The sequence below is a fragment of the Centruroides vittatus genome, unplaced genomic scaffold (assembly GCF_030686945.1).
Source record: "Centruroides vittatus isolate TY-2023 unplaced genomic scaffold, ASM3068694v2 contig_3068, whole genome shotgun sequence".
Classification (NCBI taxonomy): domain Eukaryota; kingdom Metazoa; phylum Arthropoda; class Arachnida; order Scorpiones; family Buthidae; genus Centruroides; species Centruroides vittatus.
The window spans coordinates 522,507-546,361 of record NW_027121971.1 but is presented as its reverse complement, the minus strand read 5'-3'; the positions used below and the strand labels follow the sequence as shown (position 1 = coordinate 546,361).

The 23,855-nt window shown below is 37.1% G+C and overlaps 2 protein-coding genes across 2 annotated transcripts in view; one reads left to right on the top strand and one right to left on the bottom strand.

The window, feature by feature from the left end:
* LOC136972978 (proto-oncogene tyrosine-protein kinase ROS-like) overlaps positions 1 to 19,746 on the top strand; it is a 25,201-nt gene extending 5,455 nt beyond the window's left edge. Inside the window, exons 3-45 of the mRNA XM_067267657.1 lie at positions 1,039 to 1,095; positions 4,811 to 4,870; positions 4,961 to 4,990; positions 5,072 to 5,132; positions 5,204 to 5,424; positions 6,085 to 6,169; positions 6,247 to 6,398; positions 6,470 to 6,626; positions 6,930 to 7,049; positions 7,116 to 7,297; positions 8,082 to 8,176; positions 8,270 to 8,709; positions 8,782 to 8,874; positions 8,956 to 9,165; positions 11,260 to 11,382; positions 11,450 to 11,622; positions 11,692 to 11,881; positions 12,294 to 12,450; positions 12,538 to 12,704; positions 12,772 to 12,944; positions 13,272 to 13,410; positions 13,476 to 13,729; positions 13,805 to 14,074; positions 14,137 to 14,324; positions 14,396 to 14,706; positions 14,772 to 14,978; positions 15,045 to 15,259; positions 15,339 to 15,477; positions 15,540 to 15,778; positions 15,855 to 16,028; positions 16,111 to 16,421; positions 16,496 to 16,680; positions 16,757 to 16,858; positions 16,933 to 17,074; positions 17,142 to 17,304; positions 17,372 to 17,436; positions 17,511 to 17,640; positions 17,712 to 17,809; positions 17,880 to 18,077; positions 18,158 to 18,292; positions 18,360 to 18,520; positions 18,593 to 18,693; positions 18,760 to 19,746. Of these exons, the coding sequence (XP_067123758.1) occupies positions 1,039 to 1,095; positions 4,811 to 4,870; positions 4,961 to 4,990; positions 5,072 to 5,132; positions 5,204 to 5,424; positions 6,085 to 6,169; positions 6,247 to 6,398; positions 6,470 to 6,626; positions 6,930 to 7,049; positions 7,116 to 7,297; positions 8,082 to 8,176; positions 8,270 to 8,709; positions 8,782 to 8,874; positions 8,956 to 9,165; positions 11,260 to 11,382; positions 11,450 to 11,622; positions 11,692 to 11,881; positions 12,294 to 12,450; positions 12,538 to 12,704; positions 12,772 to 12,944; positions 13,272 to 13,410; positions 13,476 to 13,729; positions 13,805 to 14,074; positions 14,137 to 14,324; positions 14,396 to 14,706; positions 14,772 to 14,978; positions 15,045 to 15,259; positions 15,339 to 15,477; positions 15,540 to 15,778; positions 15,855 to 16,028; positions 16,111 to 16,421; positions 16,496 to 16,680; positions 16,757 to 16,858; positions 16,933 to 17,074; positions 17,142 to 17,304; positions 17,372 to 17,436; positions 17,511 to 17,640; positions 17,712 to 17,809; positions 17,880 to 18,077; positions 18,158 to 18,292; positions 18,360 to 18,520; positions 18,593 to 18,693; positions 18,760 to 19,092 (7,206 nt within the window). The 3' untranslated portion in view covers positions 19,093 to 19,746. The remainder of the gene's footprint in view (positions 1 to 1,038; positions 1,096 to 4,810; positions 4,871 to 4,960; positions 4,991 to 5,071; positions 5,133 to 5,203; positions 5,425 to 6,084; positions 6,170 to 6,246; positions 6,399 to 6,469; positions 6,627 to 6,929; positions 7,050 to 7,115; positions 7,298 to 8,081; positions 8,177 to 8,269; positions 8,710 to 8,781; positions 8,875 to 8,955; positions 9,166 to 11,259; positions 11,383 to 11,449; positions 11,623 to 11,691; positions 11,882 to 12,293; positions 12,451 to 12,537; positions 12,705 to 12,771; positions 12,945 to 13,271; positions 13,411 to 13,475; positions 13,730 to 13,804; positions 14,075 to 14,136; positions 14,325 to 14,395; positions 14,707 to 14,771; positions 14,979 to 15,044; positions 15,260 to 15,338; positions 15,478 to 15,539; positions 15,779 to 15,854; positions 16,029 to 16,110; positions 16,422 to 16,495; positions 16,681 to 16,756; positions 16,859 to 16,932; positions 17,075 to 17,141; positions 17,305 to 17,371; positions 17,437 to 17,510; positions 17,641 to 17,711; positions 17,810 to 17,879; positions 18,078 to 18,157; positions 18,293 to 18,359; positions 18,521 to 18,592; positions 18,694 to 18,759) is intronic.
* Positions 19,584 to 23,855, bottom strand: LOC136972981 (xaa-Arg dipeptidase-like). The gene is made up of 6 exons (XM_067267661.1): positions 23,544 to 23,855; positions 22,878 to 23,023; positions 22,663 to 22,812; positions 22,454 to 22,595; positions 20,343 to 20,588; positions 19,584 to 20,277 (listed from the first exon to the last, which is right to left on the bottom strand). The coding sequence occupies exons 1-6, from the start codon at positions 23,761 to 23,763 to the stop codon at positions 20,012 to 20,014; spliced, it is 1,170 nt and encodes a 389-aa protein (XP_067123762.1). The 5' UTR covers positions 23,764 to 23,855; the 3' UTR covers positions 19,584 to 20,011.

Here is a 23,855-nt window from a genome sequence, read left to right as displayed (position 1 = left end):
GTCACATCGAATGGTTTTCAACTGCGCGCCAGCGTCACCCGTCACCAGAGTAACTGGCACTAGCCGGGCTGAACTGCAAAAAGGCTAGTGTCTCTCGTCAAAATGGCGGATCGAAGTCACTTATCCACGGATCTGAAGATAAGGAATGCGTAAATCAAGGTTACGCGACTAGTTCTTGGAAAGTTAGCTTCGTTACGTTGCAGATGGATTGTATGTCCTTATATGTTTCTTTTAATAACCAGACATTCGCACGGGGGATCGTATGTCAAACACGCAAGCGCCATGTCGAAAATTTTGCGGAAAAACGTTACTTTGGTGCTCCAGCTCGCCCCTGCGCCACGGGTTACGCACGCTTTGCATGCGTTTTTGGCGGCTCGAGTCTAAAAATAGCCCGCGGGTTCTTTTTTCTGCCGCTGCATTCTTGCGCTTCCTGTCGAAAATTGTGACGTCTTTACCAGTCCGTGAATGACCTTCGGATCGTATAGTGTTACCATCTATCAGAAAATTAAGATTGTCGAATATTTTGATTTAGTTACTTGACATTTGAATCTTCTTCCCGCTTGGCTCTTGCTGCGTTTACCGCGCGTCAAAACGGGCACGTGATCGCTGGTGTTTACGATTTTCGTGACCGAAGCTCGTGTTTAAACTGTAATCTTTACGTTAAACCCACCTTTATAATCCTCATCCATTTTTCCGTGGGTGATTTTTAGTGTTTTAAACCCATACCCCCACTTCGTATGGTATCTTTTTTAAACACTTGCAACGTGGTTAACCATACGAAAACTGCTCTTAAACCTCCCCTACATTTGGGGGTGATTTCTAGTGTTTTAAAGCTTATATCTTACCTCGTATGGTGCCTTTTTTAAACACTTGCAACGTGCTTAACCATACGAAAACTGCTCTTAAACCTCCTTCATAATCCAGGTCTACTTTTGGGGGGGGGGTTATTTTTAGTGTTTTAAAACTCGTGTTGCGCTTTTTTTAACACTAGAAACGTCCTCAACCATACAAAAAAAAATCGAACTTTTTCTTTTTCAGGTGTCTACAGAAAGAAGCTTTCAGTTGAACTGCAACGACACCTGCAAGCTGCAACAGGTAAGACCCGAAATTAAAGGAAGGAAACAGTCAGGAAACAAATTAAAAAAGAAAAAATGCTGTTTATCGTAGGGAACATCTTCAAAACATTGCAATTTCTCAATCCATCGTAAACATCTTAAGTCGATTTGCGTCATCGCGTGATGGATAGGCGTCAGGGATATTAAGGAAGGAACCTCTTTAACCTCCATTTTAGGGTAAAGGAGTCGCTTATAAGTTACAAAATGTTTGACAAATATCGGTCAAACACCAAGGCCAAACAATGTCACTCGATTAAAAATCGTTTTTAGTAGCCATCCGGTACGTTTGGATGGTGTCCTTTAGACCTTGGAACGACCAATAGGGTGAGGAATATTGTAAACCTCTTTTCACTGGTATGCCGTGTCAATAAACGACAGATTGTGCTTTCATTTTGTTTTTGTAAGGGGGTAAACATAATGATTTTTTTGTGTTTCTCGATTAGTAAACGATAATCTTCATAAATAGAAGTGTTACGAAGATAGAAAACATGTTTACTTTTAGTGTATCCGGAATAGAAACGCGGCGATTCGAGTGTTACGCGTTTCCCGAATTTGCCCAAGTAAAAATGTAGTGTGACGTCGGAAGCTTTTACAAATTTTTTGAAAATCGACACGCGTTTGACGTCACAATATAACGGGCAATTTTTGAATTTTTAAACGTTCGTGACGTCATTTAATACCGAATAAAACAGGCAATTTTTGAATTTTTAAACGCTTGTGTCGACACAAGATTCGAAATCATCGAGAAATCGATACGCCGGCTACGTCATAGGAATTTTAAAAAACGTCACACCGTGTTTACTGCGGGCGCCATCACAAAATTGGAAGAGATACTCGTGATTACGTGTTTTTTTTTTTTTCTTCTTTCCTTTTTTGTACAAAAGCCTGTTGTATATCTAAAAATTAAACGTCTGATAATACCAATCACTGTCAGTGTTTAACTAAAAGTCCTTGAATAGAACTATGTTACTTGAAAACCAATCTAGTTACACCCGCTGCGCGTCGTGATGTAACGTGGATGTAGGATCGGCTAATTACCCTTGTAATGGGTAACTTCCTTATTAGGTTAAAAAAGCACAGTCCGAACGTAACATCCAGCACACGGGCCATTGTTTTCTTTATTAGAAAGGGCGGGGGAGGGTCGCAGCGCATAGAAGTGTCGCATTACAAACGCGACACTTCTATGCGCTAACGCGACAAATGCGCGATTGAACCGATACAACAGCCGAGTCACTGATACCCAATAGTGACAAAGCTCAAGGAGAGGGGGGGCCAGAAAAAAAAACTGTTCTTTGTCCGTTTTGGAGATAAGCAACTTGAGGTATTGATTGATCAGTGTAATTTAAGATGGGGTGAAGTGGTCGCGGCCGTCCCAGCTATGGAATCTGAAGTGGTTTCCTAGAAAAACTTTACACTGCAGCGTGCTTCACATGTATACACTAACAGTATTAACTCTCTTCCCCCCTCTACCTCTACCTAATGAGACTGGAACGAAGATAATTAAGTATCTGGGTAACTTAATATGAATTTTTACTGACGGGCATACGTGCCGGCTGCCATATTTTGCATATTGCAAATGGGCGGATGAAGTGCCACCCTTTCAATACCTCCCATTGTTTTCTAATCGTTCCTTCCCGGTAACGCTTCAAGTATAGTTTTAATATATATATACTGTATATATATATATATATATATACACACACACACGAGTGCACACTACTCGAGAGACGGAAGAGAAGTTCTTTAAAGCCCCGATAATAATTAATTAAATTCCTTAATTTTTGAATACCGAGACACAAGGGGAGTATTGTGTTTATTGCTTGGTTACGCGGGTAGGAGGGGGAGGCAGATTCAAAAGTGCCGCAGGTTTTTGCGTACTTTTTTAGACCTAACGACGACAGAGGAGCGCTGCAATTAACGTTTTGGATGTTTGTACCGTACGCTTGGGGGCGCAATTTATCTAGGAAGCGGTGTTTTCGGTGTTGCCACCTGCTGTAACGGAGGAGGACGGGGGAGTTCGTTCACCTCTCTGCCGCTGTGGCGCTGATTGCAACACGATAATTAGCGGGGAGGTCGAATTTGACACCGAAATCATTAGAATTATTATGTCAAAAACTGCGCGACACTTCTCTCCCCCTTTTCCCCCCTTGCCGCGTTACTTTTTAGGGAATAATTCCATTTGCTTCTATTTTTAGACGTCACGTGGGGGTTGAAAATAGGGCGCTTGTTACGGTTTGACTTAATTATGCCATATTTCGTCGAGTGGGCTTTAGAATTTGAAGAATTTTTAAACATATTCTAAGAGTTCCCGGCGAATTAATGATATTAAATTGCATCTGGATCCTACTGTTACAGGGGGAGGTTGTCGGTTTCGTAGACGGTGGCGACATCTGATGGGAAATGCGAATTTTAATGCCCTCATTTTTTGGCTTCAATGAGGTAGGGCCCGCTGGCGATCTGGGTGAGTGACGGGAGTTTTTCGGGACTGTCCGCCCCGGTTACCTCTGGACTTGTACCTCGCCATTGACTGGGCCTGGCTGGACTCTTGGTGTAGCCCGCAGAGTAGAAAGTTAAAACACACTCTTGATTTGGTTTGATAGGCTAAGGCAATGTAACGTGACAGTATTATGCCACAGTGGAGTGCCTTCCGGAAGGACTCTGTAGGGAAATTGAACCCAATTAGGTGTTAGATGTAGGAAGAAAACCTGTGAAACTCTGTGCGGGCAATCTGTCGGTCAGACATCAATAAGAATGCTAGTGTTTGAGGCCATTGAGAGGAGGAGCTGGGGATTGGAGAAGACTTAGGGACCTGTAATCAGGGTTTCTTTCAGGATGGAGTCTGGGGTATTACCCAGAGATTGAAAAATACTCTGATATAACCTCATGTAAAAATGCATAAAGGATTATTGTCTCTATATATATATATATATATAAATTGACTGGCCCATTGCATTTGTCACCCTCTCAGTAAAGTAAAATAATGTCCCATGAATGCTTTTGAAAGAAATACTGCCCGTAATGATTCCTATCCCTATAAAAAATTACTATTATTTTTACTTACAGAAAATAAAATCTTTAAGACTACTTTTTATTGATAAAGAAACATTGGTAAAGGGTCCACAAATAGGCAAAAGAGATTACTCAATCCCTGGCCCCATATAAGCTCTCGATGGTCTTGCTGGAGTTTGATTGTTTTTGTCCTCTCTGACACACTGATGGGCATGAGGAAAGGTATTAGTGTTGACAGGACACCAAATCCTTTTATTACATATGCGTAAAGGCCCGCAGTGGTGCAGTCGGGCGATGAGACGTAGGGCTAGACGTACGACAGTGCAGAGTTGGGAGCTTTGAGTCAAATCACATGCAATTTCTGAGGGTCCAATACAGTTTCCAATTGAGCCTTTACAGTAGAAGCCTTTAGAGAAATAATAGAAAATTCTGTAGTCTCGTCTCTTAATATATTGCTACTTTCACATAATGTCTTTATGTAAGGAAATTTTTAAATTACTAAACAAGTAATGCATTTCACTTATCTCGACGAACGCTTTCCCGTTGTATTATGTTGCTGTTTGTCGCAGAAGCAAAAGATGAGAACGTTCCCACTCTTAAAAATGCATTCTTGACTAATTTACTTCTAAATTAAAGAGCTAAATGGCTATTTAATGAGCTACATTAAATGTTTTTTGATAATTTAGTGTCATTACGGCTGTGAAAGGTGGAAAGAAGGGCATGGACCTCTGTGTCATGATATCTGTGTAAGTATAAATATAATTAATGTAGATATAATTAAATTTATAATGTAATAATCCCTGATTGTTTGTTTTTTTTTTTGTTTGTTCTCATAGCAAAGCAAAACTCACGCATACCAAATTGGGGTGAGCCTTTTTAAAATGAAATTTATATAATTTAATTGCTCTTTATATTTTTTTTACACCATTACATTTCTTTTTTTTTAGTCTTTATATTGTATTTTGGGGTGTAACCTCGCTATAACGTCCTACATACAAAATCTCAAAAGTATGTGCTTCTAGACCGATAAAATTAATCGGAATTTTAGACAATATTTTAAATGTATTTTGTGACTTTAGACCAGATCGGCCTACCGGCGGCTCCCGTTTTATCTGCCGAATTACCAACCAACAACAGCATCACCATTCAGTGGACTAAGGCGTCATATGATAACATAACATATTTAGTTCAGTGGAGGTACGATTTTCCCTCGACGACCTGGGAATATTATCGACCCGATTATCCTCTGACCACTGCAAAGATTAAAATAGAAGGCTTGCATCCTTATGTAAAGTATAAGGTAAGTAATATTTATATTAAACTATTTTAGTGAGAACTTTTTATTAGGGCGAGTTAGTGAAGGTAATTAATTTGCAAACTGTTACCTAAAAGTAATGATTAGCAACATTGGGGTATTTGTCCAACTGTAGGGTAACTGAAACTCTGCAACAACTCAAGAATAAGCACAGAGATTTGTCATCAGATGGCGCAATCCTTTCACTGCTAATAAGACTTGTGACAAGTTTGAGAACTTTAATTGGGCAATTCCAAATCACCTATCTTACAGTCCAGACCCTTTGCCATTCAATTTTCATATATTCACTGAACTGAAAGGTTGCAGTTCAGATGGGCCACATTTCTTTATGCAGCGCTCGAGAAGAGCTCTAGAGCAAACACACTGAAACTGGTTTCTAATTGGCCAACACTGCTCGTGACGTCATTTCGCTAAACACTCGCCGCATAAAGAAACGCGGCCATGCAGAGGCGTGGAAGACGGTCATAGAATTTCTGAAGCAGAAACCAAATGATTTCTACGAGCACAAAATCACTAGGCTCATTACCCAAGAAAAAATGCCTTGATGCTTGCAGTTGTTACTTTTAACTTACAGATAACAGTTTGCAAATAAATTACATTGGCTAATTTTCATTTCACTCACCATAATATTTTACATACTTTCAGTTTCGCGTAGCTTGGATACTCCTACCCGAATACACACCGATTTTATCAAAGGAGAGCGTTGCTATTTCGACGTTACCTTACGGAGGTAAATGTTTAAGAAACGAATATAAACATTCGTGCATAGATGAAAATTCGGTATTTAATTAAAATTGGCTTTTTCAGCGCCGGCTAGCAGACCCACTATTACTCGATTAACTGCCGTGAGTCCCACACACATATCAATTAGTTGGAATCCTCCCTTATTCCCTAATGGCCCTGTTTTGTCTTACGTGCTCTACCTTAACGAACATCCCAAGGGATACAGTTCCATCAAGGTATTAATCCACTCTAAATAACCCACGGTTTGAATTTCGGGAAGTGTCTCAAATTTGTTCATTCGGTTAAGGATGTGAATGGTAATTTGAGAGAGTTGTACTACATGTTCAATAATTTGAAACCTCAGACCTTGTACAATGTATCAATCACCACCAGGAATAAATTCGGCGAAGGACCGGCCGACGTCAGATTTATCGAAACGCCGCCTCCTAAAAGGGAAAGTAGAGGTAAGTTTTAGAGCTAAATCTGACTCACAATTTGGCTTTTGTCTAGTCTAGCTTAGGGTTTCACACTTTTACACATATTATTATTTTGTGGAGAGGTTGGACCTGTTTTGTGTTATAGTGTTAGGGTCCCAACAATTCTAGGTCTAGCACCGAATTACTTTTGGACATGGAGTTAATTCGTTAAACCGAGTTGTAAGTGATCAGCACCGATAGCTTCTGGATAAAAGCCGAATTATAATTTGAATTAATTCTAAAGGATTCGATCATCTCCACTTTTCGTAACATTAAAAACATCCTTTTCAGATATTCTACAGCCATTCTTCATCTTGGCAAACAAAGGAAAGTTACTGAAACAGAAAGTTAGATTCTCGGAAATGTCCGATATCGTTTATGACAGTAACAACCCATTTGTCGTCATCAAAGGTAATTTTCACTTCTTTATCGATACTTTAATCAATTTTAGACGAGTAAGTTTAATGTATCTTACAGGCGTCGCCATACACGTAAAGCAGAATTTAGTTTTCATTTCCGATTCGTCCGGGTCTGTATATTCGATATCCATGAACGATTTTAAAAATGTGAAGACGATCATTACCAGGAGGCCAACTTTACCAGAAGTTCTATCCATGGATTGGCTAAATAATAAATTATATATGGTAGAAAAGAACCAGGTTAGTTTTATGGTTATGTATTTATTAATTTCTGTTAAAGTATGCATGAGATTATATACTCTCGTATAGTCTATACTCCTCATACACTACTCTCTTTTAGTCTATATGCAACACAATGATAAGTATGTACGTATATAAACAAGAAAATCTCTGTTATAATCTTATGGGACTGCCATCATACATATGGTGTGTTGTTAAACAGAAGTGGCACATTAATGTTAATTACTTGTAATGGAAAGTTATTAATGCTTTGAGAGTTTGTAAAAGAAACAAAATATAAGGTTTTCTGACTTTCATGCATTGTTATAAAGATTTGTTTGAGTCTTTGTAATAAACATAGATCTCGAAAGGAACATATGTGTGTATGTGTTAACATGCATTCACTATGAATGGAGGAAAGACATGTTTACAATGTAAATCATTTATAAGCATACGAATGCACTTTCCTTCACTTATAGTGAATGCATGTTAACGTGATTACATCATACATTATTAGTGATGTAAGCATGATGTATTGTATTAATGCCTGCATACATCATATACTATGACTTGTGAGTGCATAGTAATGCAATCTTTTCTTACTCTGTACTTTTATGCATCATACTTCAACACCTCTAAAGCTTTCTTGCACCTGTATGATGCCATCTTATCAGAAAAACCAATATTAATTAAAATCTATTTCTCAAATATATTAATATTAATGTAATTTAATTTATATATTAGTAAACTGAATAAGTTAACATTCGTTAATTTTATCATCTTTTTTTCTAATAAAAATCCCTAGATTAGTAGGTGCGATATAAAATGCCACAGTACCGAAGTTGTCGTCAAAGGATTTACGATGCGATCGCCTTACATGATGGTAGATTCATATCATGGGTAAGCAATTTTATAATACTATTATAGAGACTCTACTGTACTTATAACAAACAATACCTCAAAATTAATATAATAATTAAAAAATTGTTCTAGATTTCTATATTGGATCAATACGAACGGTGACCTCGCCACGCTTCACAAAGTTGACCTCGTTTCGTTAGAAAAAGGACCCGTGTGGCTTCAAACCACTCAAAAGATTTTGGAAAGCAAACAGCCTATTGTTTTCACCATCGATTACATAAATTTTAGGATAATTATCTCTAAATCCAACATCAATACTGTTTTCTCCCTGTCTCTGGACGGTACAGATGAGATCGACATCAGGAAAAATTCTCAAAATCCTATGTTCTCTAATGTCAAAAGTCTCGTTCTGTATAACAATCTCCTGTTCTGGGAATCCGGAGAGAAAGTTTTCGGAGAAGAATATAATGCTCAGAATAATAAATATTATGGGAATAATGTGTATTTTCTCATGAATACGGGACCTTTTTCCAATTTGAACATATTTCATCCCCACATTCAACCGTATCCAGGTTTGCTCATGTTTTTTCTCTTAAATAATGAATTATAGAAAGCAGGTGCTAAGTTAAAAATATCCTATTTAGTTCCCTTAGATCCCGTGGAAGACGTACAAGTCATCTTCGACGAGGAAATTGGAAAAATTTCTTGGAAGAAACCAAAATTGTTAAACATTCTCGGTATAGAAATATATTTTTGTTTATTAGTACAAGAAAAATTACACGTTTTAAAGTTTAACTTTGAAACATTTTATTCGACAGGCAAAGGCGCTTGGCAGCAATGGCTTTACGAAGTGCAGTTGCTGGATCACATTAACGGAATAAAGAAAATTGAAACCAATGTGAGCAGTACCAGTTACATATTTTATAATTTGTATCCTAACACTTTATACTCTGTAAAAGTGCGAGCCTTCAGTCCGGGTGGAAAAGGACCTTGGTCAAAAGATTTTTCTGGGAAGACTTTAAAGCCTGGTAAGTAAATATATAAGAATACTAGCAGGTAGGCCCGGCGTTGCTCGGGCAAAAGTAACGATAGCGAAGATTAAGATTATTACGTTATAGTCACAAAAGAAAAAAGTAATTTCATCAACAAACTAAATATTTCTAAAGAAAGGTCGAATTTGAAAATCGAATGTTCTAATATTGTTCGATTTTCATGACGTGTTCTGATTATATCGTTCGATTTTCATCAAATGTTCTAAAGAAGAAAAGTCGAGAAAAACCGAACTAATCTGTTTAAATTTGAAAATCGAATGTTCTAACATAGTACTCTTTTTCTTTTTTTTTTCCTCCAGAGCTCGTAAATCTTGCACATCGCTTTCTCTTGTTCTCCATTGTTATTTAACACTTCCATTGTTGATGGAAGTGTTAAGACTTAATCCTGTCCCTCTCCCCTGTGGGGAGGAATTTCGAAAAATCCCTTCTTAGTGTGCGTTCTCGTGACATACCCTAACTGTGTACCAAATTTCAACTTTCAACTCCTAACAGTTTGGGCTCTGCACTGATTATTATTATTATGTTGGGTTAAGTGAGAGATACTCGGTTAACACCGGTGGCTGTGTACTATGCCGGACCAAAGTCAAGGCAAGTAACCAAAACAGAAATTAAAGAAGTGTATCAGTGTGTGTGTCTGTATTCAGGAATTTTCTCACAATATGACATGTATTCAATATAGTGGCCTTCTGTAGAGTGATGTATGTGTTTCTATTCAATTCTAATGTGCCCAGGCTTTTGTGTAGTGTGTGTGGTATGACACCTGTAGAGGAGAGAACTACAGGTACAATAAACACCCTATCCATCCTCCACAGATGCCTTATTTCCTGGGCGAGTTCTGTGTACTTGCTAATTTTTTCAGTGCATGCGTTTTGTATATTGTGAGTGTTTGGAATGGATATGTCTATAATGTATGTGATTTTATTGTGTTTGTCAATGAGTGTGATGTCTGGTCTGTTGTGGTAAATTGTTTTATCTGTGATTATGGCTCTGTCGTAGTACATTTTGTGCGTGTTGTTTTCCAATACTGTCTGTGGAATGTATTTGTAGTATGGTTCGTGGATGTCTGCTAATTTGTGTTTCTTTGCAAGCTCTTGGTGTATTATATTTGCTACTTGGTTATGTCTGTGTAAATAATCTGTCTGTGCCAAGAGCTTGCAACCAGAGGTGATGTGTTGTATAGTTTCTGGCATGATGTGCTTGGTCCACTTCAATATGTGCACTTCCGGTGGCATGTACAACATCCAATCGGTAGAACGAAGACATTTTTGGATGTCTTTATTGTACAAGGGCTCTCCAATTAGACTTCTGCAGTAAATGTTGGAAGATGCCTGAATGCATTCATGTTCAGCTTATTCCAGCCTGACATGATGCTTTCATTCACACTGCCTGTCTGCATGCAGTTGTTTTAAAACTTTGCGTGTGGAGAGGACGGTGACTTCCTGAATTGTGTTCTCAAGTTCCTTTGCACTTGTGTGTCTAATTTGGTTTCAATAAGTCATATTACAGGTTGCATCTTTTCCTGAGCAGATATCATGTTCAGATTAAACAGTCCCTTATCATCTGAAATAAACAAGAACGGCTAGTCAATACTTGCCCTTTTTGAGTTTGTACACCATTTGAACCACAGTACGTTTTCAATGATGCTGCTCTGTTGATCTCTAGGAAGAGATTTGAAAGAAGAAAGGTAGAAGACAGATCTCCTCCACCTTTCTTCTTTAAAATCTCTTCTTAGAGATCAATAGATGAGGATTGAATCAGAATTAGTTGGTCTGAGAGGTAATACTTCTGGATTCTCTCCAATTCTAGTTGATTCTAGGGGTTTAGTTTGTTCTAAGTCTTCAGAAATACTTCGACACAATTATACAATATCCTTATCTCCATCTCTCTCCCATTACAAAGATGACAAGAAAATAATATAACCATGATCGCGTGATATTAGTTGGGGATGAAAGTATTTCGGATATTTTATCATTTGTTGCTAGCAGTCTCGCTTTGTTAGCTAACATTAAAGATACGATTGTACTGCCATTTAAGGGAGTAATCAAGTTAAAATGTATTTAATATTTTTAGGAACTCTTGGATATCCATACATCATCTGGAGTACTGGTGGAAAGTTAGCCACCTCAAACTTACTGGGCGATAACATTAGTCCTCTAATTCTTGCTTCGTCGTTCGATCAAGTTCATATCACAGGTTAGACTTTCATTTATGCGATATCAAATAATATTGATCGGCGTGTTAATCAAATTGACTTTTGTAGATGTCAGTTGGTATAATCAGATGGTATTTCTCGTCACCAACAACAGTAATATTCATACATATAACATGAAAAGCAAATTGTTAACTACACTTCCAAGCTTTTCTAATGTTACTAGCATTGCCGTAGATTGGCTTGCACCGAAACTTTATTGGTCTAGTCCCTTAAGACAAATGGTAAGAATTTATTAATGGATGATGTGCAAATTGGTTTTTCTCCCATTAAACTCGAGTTTTTTAAAACAGATATCGAGAGCAAATTTAGACGGAAGCGACCCCGAACACTTCCCCATAATTACCATCGCAAGAGAGCTCACTGTAGATTCGTTATCGGCTTACGTATATTGGGCAACGACTCATAGCATAGAATTTTCGAGACTGAATGGTGTGCAACATCAAGTGTACTTTCAAACAAGTTTATTTTCTGGAAAATATGGTAAGAATCAAAATTATCTGTGCAGAGTGTTTCTGTCAGTTAGCCGCCGTCATGGGAAAATCAATCAATGCACAACAATCAATGATATATTGGCACTTTCGAACAGTCTAGACTGTTAGAAGGCTCCAATATGTCATTGATTGTGTACCTGCTGATAAAGAAATGCATTGTCGCATTTATGAGAACTTCACAATTTAATTGTACACAGTTTTGAACATGTATTGTGCATATATTCAACATATTATTCAAGTAGTTAAGAGAAAATTGGCACTTCTATCACTGGATTTGGCAGTTTTTACATGTTTTTCTTGTTTTTCTGATATCAATAAATGAAACCGGCAGCTAATTGACTGAAACAAACTGTAATTTTATCTGAATTAAATAACGGTTAAAATAACTACGTTAAATTTAGTTATAGGATTAGCTATAGACTACGACGGCCAATCCATCTACTGGACCGTAAGAAGCTACGAAGGAACTACTCTGTACAAAGCTCCGCTTGCAAATAGAATTAAGGCAAACATACATAGATATGTAGAAACAATTGCTTCCCTGGAAGCACATGATGTGTAGGTAAACATTTCTTTCCATTTTTAATAAATGCTTCTAACAGTTACATGTTTAGGATTACATGTATTAATATGAATTTTTTGCAGTTCTGGTCCTTTTGGACTTTATAGTGAGAGGTTATTTTGGTTAAAGGATGGACAAAAGGCCATCATTAGTAATTTAACAGGACAAAATATGGCTTATCTAAAAGGACTGGAGTCTTATAAACTTCAAACTCTTGCTGTCGTCGACCCTTCTCTTCATTACATACCAGGTATTACCTTAATTTAATGGTTTTATCTTGTTAATTAAGTGAGAGATTTTAAGTGTGCCCTTTTTAGGAAAGGACAGGAGTAAAATCAATGTAATTCCGTATGCAATTCAAGAAAATCAGGTACAAGTTAATGGTTTATGGGACAGATTTAATATCACTTGGAATTTGGAAAGCGGCGTTAACTACGGAACCGTTTATTACGAAATGAAAATAGAAACCGAATGGAAATCATTTACATTTGTAAGTAACAGAGGATGAGGGTCAGTTTAAGGTCTGAAGGCAGCATGGCACCACAACCAGGGAGTTCCACTACATAGTCCGTCTTCACTCCACTAGACATCAAACTATAGACAATAGTTTGATGTCTAGCAGTTGCTTCTAATGATGCAACTCCTAGCATCACATTTGATGCCTATGCCACATGGCACCAAGTTAGTTGCTGCTATAAACAAGATAATATCTTGTCAATTCCCGTGAAGCTCCTGACTGCCTTTGGGTTATAAACTGGCCTTTACTTTGTACTCATTATTTGTAAATAATTTATTGAAGAATATGTTCTATTTTTAGAGTACCGAACAAACGTTTTATCGATTTCCAATCGATACTAGATTACCTCCGTACACACCAATAAAAATTGAAATGAGAGCCTTTACATTCTGGGCATCATCTCAAAAAACTTCTTTTGTTTTACATTCGCCAATGTCGGGTAGGTATCAAATAATTCTTTTTAATTAAAGAAAAACATTTACATTTAATTATTTTACCTTTTAGTTCCATCGCAACCAATAAATCCGAGAGTTTTTATCTCATACAAGAGACCTGAGCCGTACAAAAATCAAATTGATGCAGAATTCAGATGGAAGCCCCCAGTTCATCCAAACGGTATTATTCTCGGTTATTTTATCAATTGCTGGTTTGCTCATGGCGAACACAACGTTTCGGTGTCGAGTGACTTTAAGCTGAATGGAACCGTTTTGAAATTTCGATTACCAGATCTCCTGCCTCGTACTACTTATTATTTTCAAGTGAGTAACCATTTAGAATAAGAATAAATCCCCGGATTTTAATGTTTTTCGGTGAAGTGGCAATTATTTTTTTAGGTGTCTTGTTATACTCAAGCTGGAATCAGTCCACCCAGCGACATAGTCAAGGCGGATACTTCGGTAGAATTACCGGTGCCGAAACTACTTTTGGCTAAAAATGATGCGGTTAAGGTCACAGACATCGACACTCAGGAAGAACAGCTGCTGTCTAACAAAGTTTCACCACCTATCGATGTTGCGTGCCTGAATAACGAGGATAAAGTGTTTTGGATTGAAGAAAATGGTTCTTTGATGACATCTAACATCAATGGCACTAATACAGTTTTGGTAAGTTTTTATATCTTTGTTTTAAATGCTCGAAAGATATCGATTAACGTCTCAATTTTCAGATTCGGAATCTTCCGCAAAAGAGCACGAGTCTGACCGCAGACTGGATTACTAGAAAATTGTTTTGGACTCAAGTGGAAGATAATGTCGGCAGCATATGGGTTTTGGATTTGAATTATAATGGCGAACCCATATCTCTTATCAATAAATTGTCATTTGTAGCGGCCGTTGAAGTCGAACCTTTCGCTGGGTAAGTAATTATGATAAAATAATAAAGAATTTCATTGTTTCCTATATTTAAATTTCCAAACATATTTTCAGGCATTTATTCTGGACAGTCATTAATAGAAATGGTATTGGTCAGATGATGATTTCGGATACCAACGGACGAAATGTTCGTCCCTTCTTTTCACAAAACGATTATTTATACTACAATAGAACTCACAGATCGAAGAGGGAGAAGTGTAACTGCCCCGTCGCTCCTAGAGTAGGATCAGCAATAGCTATCGACTATACAGAAAAAGATCCTAAAGTCATATGGGTAAACGGTGAACAGGGTCACATATGGTCTTCGGATCTTCGAGGCTGCACTTGTTATCCTCTACTGACAGCATTGCCAAATAAAGATATAGGTAAATCTTATTTACGGTAAAGTTTTTCATGTTCGACAACAAGTATAATATGATTTTTGGTGTAGGATTGCCACCTACTTCGATCGCCGTCGATAAAAATAAGTTATACTGGTCAAATTCTGCTAAAGGTAGAGTTTACAGTGTACCAAAAAACAGAAGAGTGTCTAGTGATCCGGCTGCCCAGCATTCGCAGTACTACGATATCACATTTGAAGTTGTGGGAAGAGTGAGAGGTATTAGGGCAGTTGCTGATTCTCTTCAGCCTCTACCAGGTGTGTGAAAACTGAAGGAAACACTGCTCAATTATAAATTTTTATACAACAGCTTCTGTTTTGTAGATGCCGAATGTTTATTTCCGGAAGAGTATAATGGAATCGCCTCATTGATTTCTTCCACCGCCTCTAGTTTTATTCTGGATTTGAAACCCGCGACGTTGCCTTCATCTTGCCAAAACATGTCGCCTTCATCCATTCTGTATACCGTTTATTATGGAGAATATTATTCCGATAGAGAGAGCTGCGTGCAAAATTATACAGTTTTATGTTTACACTCGGTGAGGAATTAAATTGCAAGAGCTCGAAAACTCTTTGTAAAAAGTCAATCTTACAAAAATTTTAATTTATTCTTTCCAGAAAACTTATAATACGACGATAACAATTAATAAACTTCAGCCATTTACAAATTATACTGTTCAGGTGGCCATAAGTAACTTCTATAGTCAACAAACTGAACTTGTGGGTCCAGTTACAGTTTTCCAGACTAAAGAAGGAGGTATGTAAATCAATACTTTCTCACATTGCATAAATATCTTTTAATATTGGATATAACATTAGGTCCAATCCCAGTTCGTAACGTCAGAGCCATCGCAGTCGCACCTAATCAAATAGATGTGTCTTGGGAACCCCCTAGAATGGTAAAGAGCGGTCCACTGAGATATGAACTAAGATGGAGATCCGACGTTAAGAATAAAAGTTCGGAATCTGCCATTTCTGTTAGCAGATCGTCGCTTTTTAACAAACAATATAATGTCTCCCTAAAATATCTTCATCACGGTACAAGATATTACATTGTCGTAAGTGCTCCTCTCTATTTATTGGCTCATGTACAGTAGTACAATGTTCAAAGATAAAAAATTCATTATTTTCTAGGTCAGAACATATACCAATAGTGGAGACATGTTTAGCGACAGTTACGAAGCCACTGCCACGACTTACCAACTACCTTCTGATTTAGTTCTAATAAAAGTCACCTCAGAATCATTCCTTCTGCAGTGGAGATCGCCTGTGGATATAATTTACACTCACGCACTGGAAGTTACAAGGGTACTGCATGATACATTACACAAGATTCACGAATCTTGTGTAATCATTTATTGATAATTTATTCATTTCTTTCTGCATCCAGATTGCATCTAAAGAAATGTTCTTTTATAAAACGTATCAAACAAACCCCGGCATGCTCTACAACTTTACCGTCGATAACTTATTATCGAGAACTCAATACACAGCGAGGCTTATTCTGACTTATTATCCTCATTATGTCACTTACATCCATCCTCAAAATGAAAAAGGCTTCATTTTTAAAACTGTAGGAGATACACCGGGCATACCAGGTGCGCCATTTGTTAGAAAGATTAGAGCGGGAGATTACCAAGTAATTTGGGAAGGAGTAAGGAGATTTAATGACGAATTTCTAACTTATGAATTACAGTTTAGGTAGCATTTTTTTTCTATGATTTATGCATAAAATGACTTATTACTTGTAATTTAAAGTGTTGTTTCAATTCTAGTCCCGTAGGTGACGACGACAGTGTTTTAAATTGGAAAACCGCAACCAATACCTCGAGTACAAACTGGATAATCGAGGAGTTGCCGGTAAAAGTTACTTACGTGTTTCGTGTCGGTGCTACTAATGAATATGGTTCAAGCGATTACAGTGCGGTCAGCTCAAAGTTTTTTCTTCCCGCACCCGGAGGTATTAAATATATATATATAATATAATAAAAAATCCTCTTTAAAGTGACATTTTGTTGAAACAGTTCATTTTATAGGCTTCGTACATCCAGAAGATGAACAAATGGTGATCATTTTTGCTTCTTTGTTGGCTGCTGTAATATTAATAGTGATATTTCTCATTCTTGGTTTATGTATCGGTATGTATATTATAGTAAATGTACATAGTATGACTTTTACAGTAGCAATTACTAAATTAAAAACACAAATTTAGCCAAATCTCAAAGCAATAAGAAGAAAACCATGCTGCAGATGTCTATTCAGAACCATTCTCCTCATGTTGAGCTCGCTACTCTTCAAGAATTACCACAAAACGGAAACTTTGTTCATGAAAACAATCAGTTGTATGGTTTAGGGTGAGTATAAAACTTTAGAGAAGGCATCCTTTACAAAATTTATTTTAACAATTTACTTTAATTACAGTGATGCACCACCCGACGAAGAATTGACGGGCTCACAACAGATCCGAAGAGAACAAATCGTGTTGACTAAATTCTTGGGAAGCGGGGCATTCGGGGAAGTGTTCGAAGGAATCGCTCACGAGTTAATGGGAGAAGGTACGCCGCCCGTTAGAGTAGCTGTAAAGGTTAGTAAAGTTTGTATTTGCTTATGACTACTTTGCGGAACAGTTGCTTAATAAGAATTCTTCGTAGACACTCCGTAAAGGTGCCACCGATCAAGAAAAAGCGGGATTTTTGAAAGAAGCAAAGTTAATGAGGTATATACAAATAATTTATCTTATTTATTTCAATTTCTTTTTATGGACTTTAATAAAATCCATTTCTTTTTTAGCAATTTTCATCACGATCATATATTAAGACTGCTTGGTGTTTGCTTGGATAACAATATCAACTTTATAATTTTGGAACTGATGGAGGGTGGCGACTTGTTGTCTTATCTGAGGGCAAACAGACCCACTGTGGTGAGTATTCGGCAGTATTCTCTCGTAACAGTGCATGTAGAATTATATTTATTAATTAAATAATATTCCAGAGATATGCCAGTCCATTAACCTTAGATGATTTGATGAGTATATGCATTCACGTTGCTAGCGGATGCAAATATTTAGAAGAAATGCATTTTGTACATAGGTTAGTATATTTTAATTTAATAAATACTGTTTATAACTCAAAATTTCAAAATAAAAACGCATTTTTTTAGAGATTTAGCAGCTCGTAACTGCTTAGTTTCTGGCAACGATTCGTCAAACCGAATAGTAAAAATCGGCGATTTTGGTCTCGCGAGAGATATCTACAAAAACGATTATTATCGTAAAGAGGGAGAAGGACTTCTTCCCGTCAGGTGGCTCTCACCCGAATCGCTAATGGACGGCGTATTCACTACACAATCTGATATCTGGTACACACAATACCCATTTCCTCCATTCTCTTTTAATATTTGTAAACCAAATAATAATAATGTCATTTGTATATGTAAAGGGCATTCGGAGTTCTTCTGTGGGAAGTAATGACGTTAGGCCAACAACCGTATCCAGCTAGGAGCAACTTAGAAGTTTTACAGTACGTTAGAGAGGGAGGACACTTGGATAAGCCCGATAATTGTCCAGAAAACTTGTATGCATCTTTAAATTTTTAAAGTTTTAAAAATTAAAAGTAAACTAACACAAAAGCATTCTTTCAGCTACCAATTGATGCTCATGTGTTGGAATTATAGCCCTCTTGATCGTCCCTCATTTACTTATTGTCTACAGAGGCTTCAAGAACTCAGACAGACAACAGCCAACAGACTGATACCATTTGCCAGCGTGCACAATCACATATACTGTAGTTCAGTCACGACAGGTGAATCTAATTTCTGGGCATTAAATAACTTATATTTTACTCGACTGATCACATTTTTTTTTCAATTTTCAGACGATGATTCTACTAGCATTTTGATTGGCGAAAATTACATCGACACGGAATTATCCAGTACAAACACGCCTAGTTTGGATAACAGTTATCGTCACCAAAATGTAAGTTTCATTTATCTACGGAAATTCTCACAGAAACACGTGTAACTTACATTTACATAAATTCAGGCCAAGAGAATAAACAGGAGACGGAACCGGAGGAGGACATTTTCGGTTAATGACAGTTCCGACAGTTTGACCAGAACGGGTCTAGAATGTGGCATATGGCATACGTCGTGTCCTCAAGTTAACATGTCCCTACCCGTGGAAACCGTCAAATATTTAGAGCTTTTACCCGATCAAGGAGACAGTAGCGACGGCTACGAAATCCCATTAAGACTACAGTTAAAGAACCAACAGCAGTATGGTAAAATAAACACGAACTATCCGTCTTACTCTAGGGACCACAGATCGTACTCCAGGGACAGTAGATCGTACTCCAGCGAACAGAGCTTTTTATGAGAATTACTACAATTTTAAACTTCGGGAAAGATTAAAAAATGTAGCAAGAGGGCTACATTTCCTAATTTAAACATTAAAATGGGTACATCAAAATGACAATTATGTGATGCAGCCGGGACCAACAAGAAATCTTGTGATCCGACTCTGTACAGAACCGCATCGACCTCCGCGAACAAATGTATTTATGAGATTCGATCGAAGGGGGATTACAGGAAACGAGCTTGACTTATAATCTGTGATTTTTAAACTTAGCACACAAAGTTCTTCAGTACAAACAAAAAATATAATTAAGGATCCACACGTTTACAGTAGAAAAAACATTGTAGGAAACATGTACATACGGTTATACAGTAGAGTACAAAGTAATGCTTATTAGATTACCTAATAAATTATTAGTAGTTGCGACGAGTAGACAAAAAACACATATATTGTCTTTTAATTTTAATTACTTACAACTATATAATTCTCTTTCCTAAAAAAAATTATAACTCTTACACAGAAACCAAACTATTTTAATATACTAATATATCCAAAATTTTGTAATGAATACATAATATATATTTTTTACATATACGAAAAAATAAAAAATAATTTTGTACTTGAACAATTTTAATGTGATATAACAATAATAAAGTAATTTATACAATTATCTAATTCGTGCTTTGGTAATTTGTTAGTGTATTAACGACACTCCCGGAACAAGAAAATTATGCCTCAGCGGAATGGGTTAACTTCTGAAGAAACATTTGAGTGCTTTAAGTGCCACATAAATTGTCAGGAGCAGCAATTTGAAAACAGAACACTCATGTATTGAATTGCTGTTGTGTGCGTAATTATCAAAAGCACTTCTTAACAGCATACTCCACAATCTGTGCTGCTCATCAAAGCAGTTTTCGCATGCTCCTCTTCACTCTTTCACTTATTTATTCTCAGAAAAATATTTCTTAATTTCATTCAAAAGTTCTTTGTCTTTAAAGATATCGATACAAGTAAACGCCATGGCTTTGGCTACTTGTAAAGTAGTGAGATGTGCTTCTTTGGTTCCTGCCAGATTTGTAAATTCTACAGTATGTTCAGAAGCTTCTCCTATGCTAAACATGGGGTGGATACTTGGTACAACTTGCGAGACGTTACCCATATCGGTACTACCATTCGGGATGTCTGAATGCTCGAAGAACCGTAATCCTGTATAAAACAGTAGAAAGATTTACTTAAAAGCATTTCTGGTGTTGATATTTAATATTACTCACCAAGTTTATCGGCGTGTTTTTTAAATTGCTTTCCAAAAGGTATGTTAAAGAATGTGCTGTCATAAATCACATCATCCATCTTTATTGTGACATTACAGCCTGCTGCAGCAGCTCCGGCTTGACAACAAGTCTTAATTCTTCCGATTAATTCATCCATTTCCAACATGACGGGGGCTCTAATACCAAATTTCATTTCTGTCAGGCTTGGTATAACATTGGGTACTTCACCTCCTTTACTAATAACAACTGTAAAATGATCATAATTAAATATAATCTGAAACTTTATTAACAAGTACCAGTGATGGTACCCAGTACTAAAGATTTTTCTCCACTAAACAATGATATGTGTAATTGTGAAGGTCTGTAGCTGGTAGTTTTCAATCAGGGTGCTGTGAATGTCAAGCAGTGTCATAACACTTCTTAAGCATGTTATTGAAAGTACGAAAAGTACAATAACCAAACTAAGGTAGTAGACACACCAAAAGAAATCAATTACTGAGTCGGGGTGTTACTGTGTATTCTAAAACGGTGTCTCTGTTTTTACTGTCCCAACTAGGTGCATATACAGACACTGAGCATTTCTGACATCAATCTTTATTCAGGAATAAACCCATCTCAGCCAACAGGATACACTCAAACCTGTTTTTGTGCGGTCTTTTTTTGTGCGATTTTTTATATTTGCAATGTGTTTTGTTCAATTATTTTTGTGCAGTATACCAATTTGATTGAAATTCACATACCGCACACAAAAAATCACACAAAACAAATCGCACAAAAACAGGTTTGAGTGTATTCCCAAATAAAGATTGATGTCAGAAATGCCCAGTGTTTGTCTATGTACCTAGTTGTGACGTTAAAACAGTCACTTACACTAGAAATTATACTTAGGAAGAAAGAGATATTGACTTTCTGTTATCATAAATAGGACATTAAAACATTAAATGTCACGTGACACGCTTCGTACGCGTCCGCCGTACAATGTGCCGCTCCACGACGAAAACAAGCTTAAGCAAATGGTCTCCGAATGGTGCAAACTCCTTGGTAAGTATTCCTACAACTTTTTGTTTATAGCATATTTTATACGGATTATTCCAAAAAAATTATACGTGTTTTCAAAACGTTCGAGTCACATTAGTCTAGAATCGATTACTTTTATGGAAGAAAACCTTTCAAACAGCCGTACCCCCTAAACTGCACAAGTGCCCAGTAACCTCTCCTCTAAGACCTTTCCATCGTGGGAATTCCTTAAATAGTACAACTATTGGTAGCACATGGCGTCTCGCCTCCAAATAGTAATGTTTATCACTGTCTTAAGGTTATGGTAAGATGTCCTCTCTCCCGCCAATGTGCTGTACAGTACATTATAGACTTCCGACATATTAGCAGACCTGAAGATTAAAAAGCAGTGTTGCCAGATGTTTTTAGTGTATGTAGCCAAAAAGTTTTTTAAAGTAGCCCAAAAGTAACCAACTCAAAAACTTTTTTAATAGCCCGAGATTTGACGATAAAATAAATAAACAAATAAAACACACCATTCGTGCTTTTCCAGCAATAAGTTTAATCACAATAAATGTTTTCCGCCAATTTACAGGCCTGTAAACTGATCGGAAGACTCAAAATATATGCGCACACTGTAATTTACTATGGAACACTCGAGAACACTGATTTTATCTGCAAAGTGGATTGCAACAAATGATCTTGCAAAGACATTATAAAAAATTAATTTTTCTATGTAATATTCTTAATTGTTATTAATTTGCTATTACAAAAGATTTATCAAACTACTATTATTTAATTCATTTGAAAGTTGACTAATAGATCTGTTTATTAAGCCAATACACATTATACTGTACATTAATTAATAGTAGATAAAGAATGGGGATTATAGGCAAAGCATCGGGTTTCTGTATATGTAGATAAAGAATGCCTACATCCTACAGTACAGAAAGTAGACTACAGAAACAAATTAAAATATTAAAAACCCATATTAAATTTTCTATCGAAAATAACGTTAGCAAAAAATAGAAGACTCCAGACATTGCATTATTTATGATAGAAAGAAAGAGATATTGACTTTCTGTTAAGTATAATTTCTAGCGTAAGTGACTAACCTTCGACTCTGCACTCAGGATTGATCTGTTGCCTCAAAAGCCCTATACTTGTGTACGTGTTAACCGCAGCATCCAAGGCATTCTTCGCTAACCACGGACTTACAGAAGCATGGCTCGACTTCCCTTCGAACACTGCAGTCATCTATAAAAACACTAAAGTTTTCAACTCGAAATAGCGTAAACATTTTTTTAAAAAAATGTACATTTACATCAGTACAAGCAATGGAAGGTTGAAAGACTATACTGTCTTTCGCCGGATGCGCCATCATTGCCACGTCCACATCATCGAATGCCCCAGCTTTGACAAAATGAATTTTACCACCTCCAGCTTCTTCCGCGGGAGTTCCAAATACCACAAGCTGTAAAATAGGTACATTTATATACGATATTTAGAAAGTCTTCAGTACATAAATATGCAAATTACCTTTCCTCCTATCGAAGAATCTGCTTCTAATACCGCTTTGACTGCAACGGCGGCAGCGAAACCGGCTTCGGCTATCAAATTATGTCCGCAGGCGTGTCCTATTTTTGGTAGCGCGTCGTATTCGCACAGAATAGCAACGACCGGACCTAAAATTATCGATCTATTAATTTCAAACATCCAGAGCGGTATTTTTCGATCCGGTTTTTACGGTACAACTATTTTTCTACAGAGTTGCCAGAATTCCCGACACTATGGCCTGTTTTCGACTGTGTGCCTGGGTGCGACAGATATTTGGCCGCCCCCACAAATACTAATCGCGAGTAAATTCATAACCTGGAGAGCCTATTGGTATGTTTTATGGCAGTTTCATGTAGTTGACAGAAGTTATTTAATGCGGCCATTCACAATGAGTTACGTAAGTGTAACCTTAACACGTTCTATCCATAAAGAGCACAGCTGTATCATCGGTGGTCGTGCAACCATCAATCTGTTTCATGCCCATCACTATATTAAATTATATTTGAATTTTATTTTTAAAGTGCACTATCGGCCTCACGCGTGCGTGCAAGCACTGCACACCTACCAGAACCGGTTCTGCCTAACACCTTCAGAAAACAAAATCGATAAACCATCGGTTTACAAAAGCATGTTAAAATCTTACTTAACCTTTTGAATTATTAGCGAATTCGGCCTTGAAACCGGTGGGGAGCACGTGATTCCTCTCCGTTGTAAATCCCAAATTTTCAAGGTTGTCGGTCAGCAGCTCGTGCGCTCGAACCTCTTCGAAGCATACCTCCGGATTATTCCATATTTCTCTGGATATTTTGTAAAATAAATCTCCGTATCTGTCGAACGTTTCGTTAATTGTTAAGGTAGTAACATCCATTTTGGTTTCTCTGCCTCGACCGTTGAACGTCGAACTAGATTTATCCTTTGCTTGCCAGACCAGTGTTTAGATGACGCAAGATTACCTTCAAC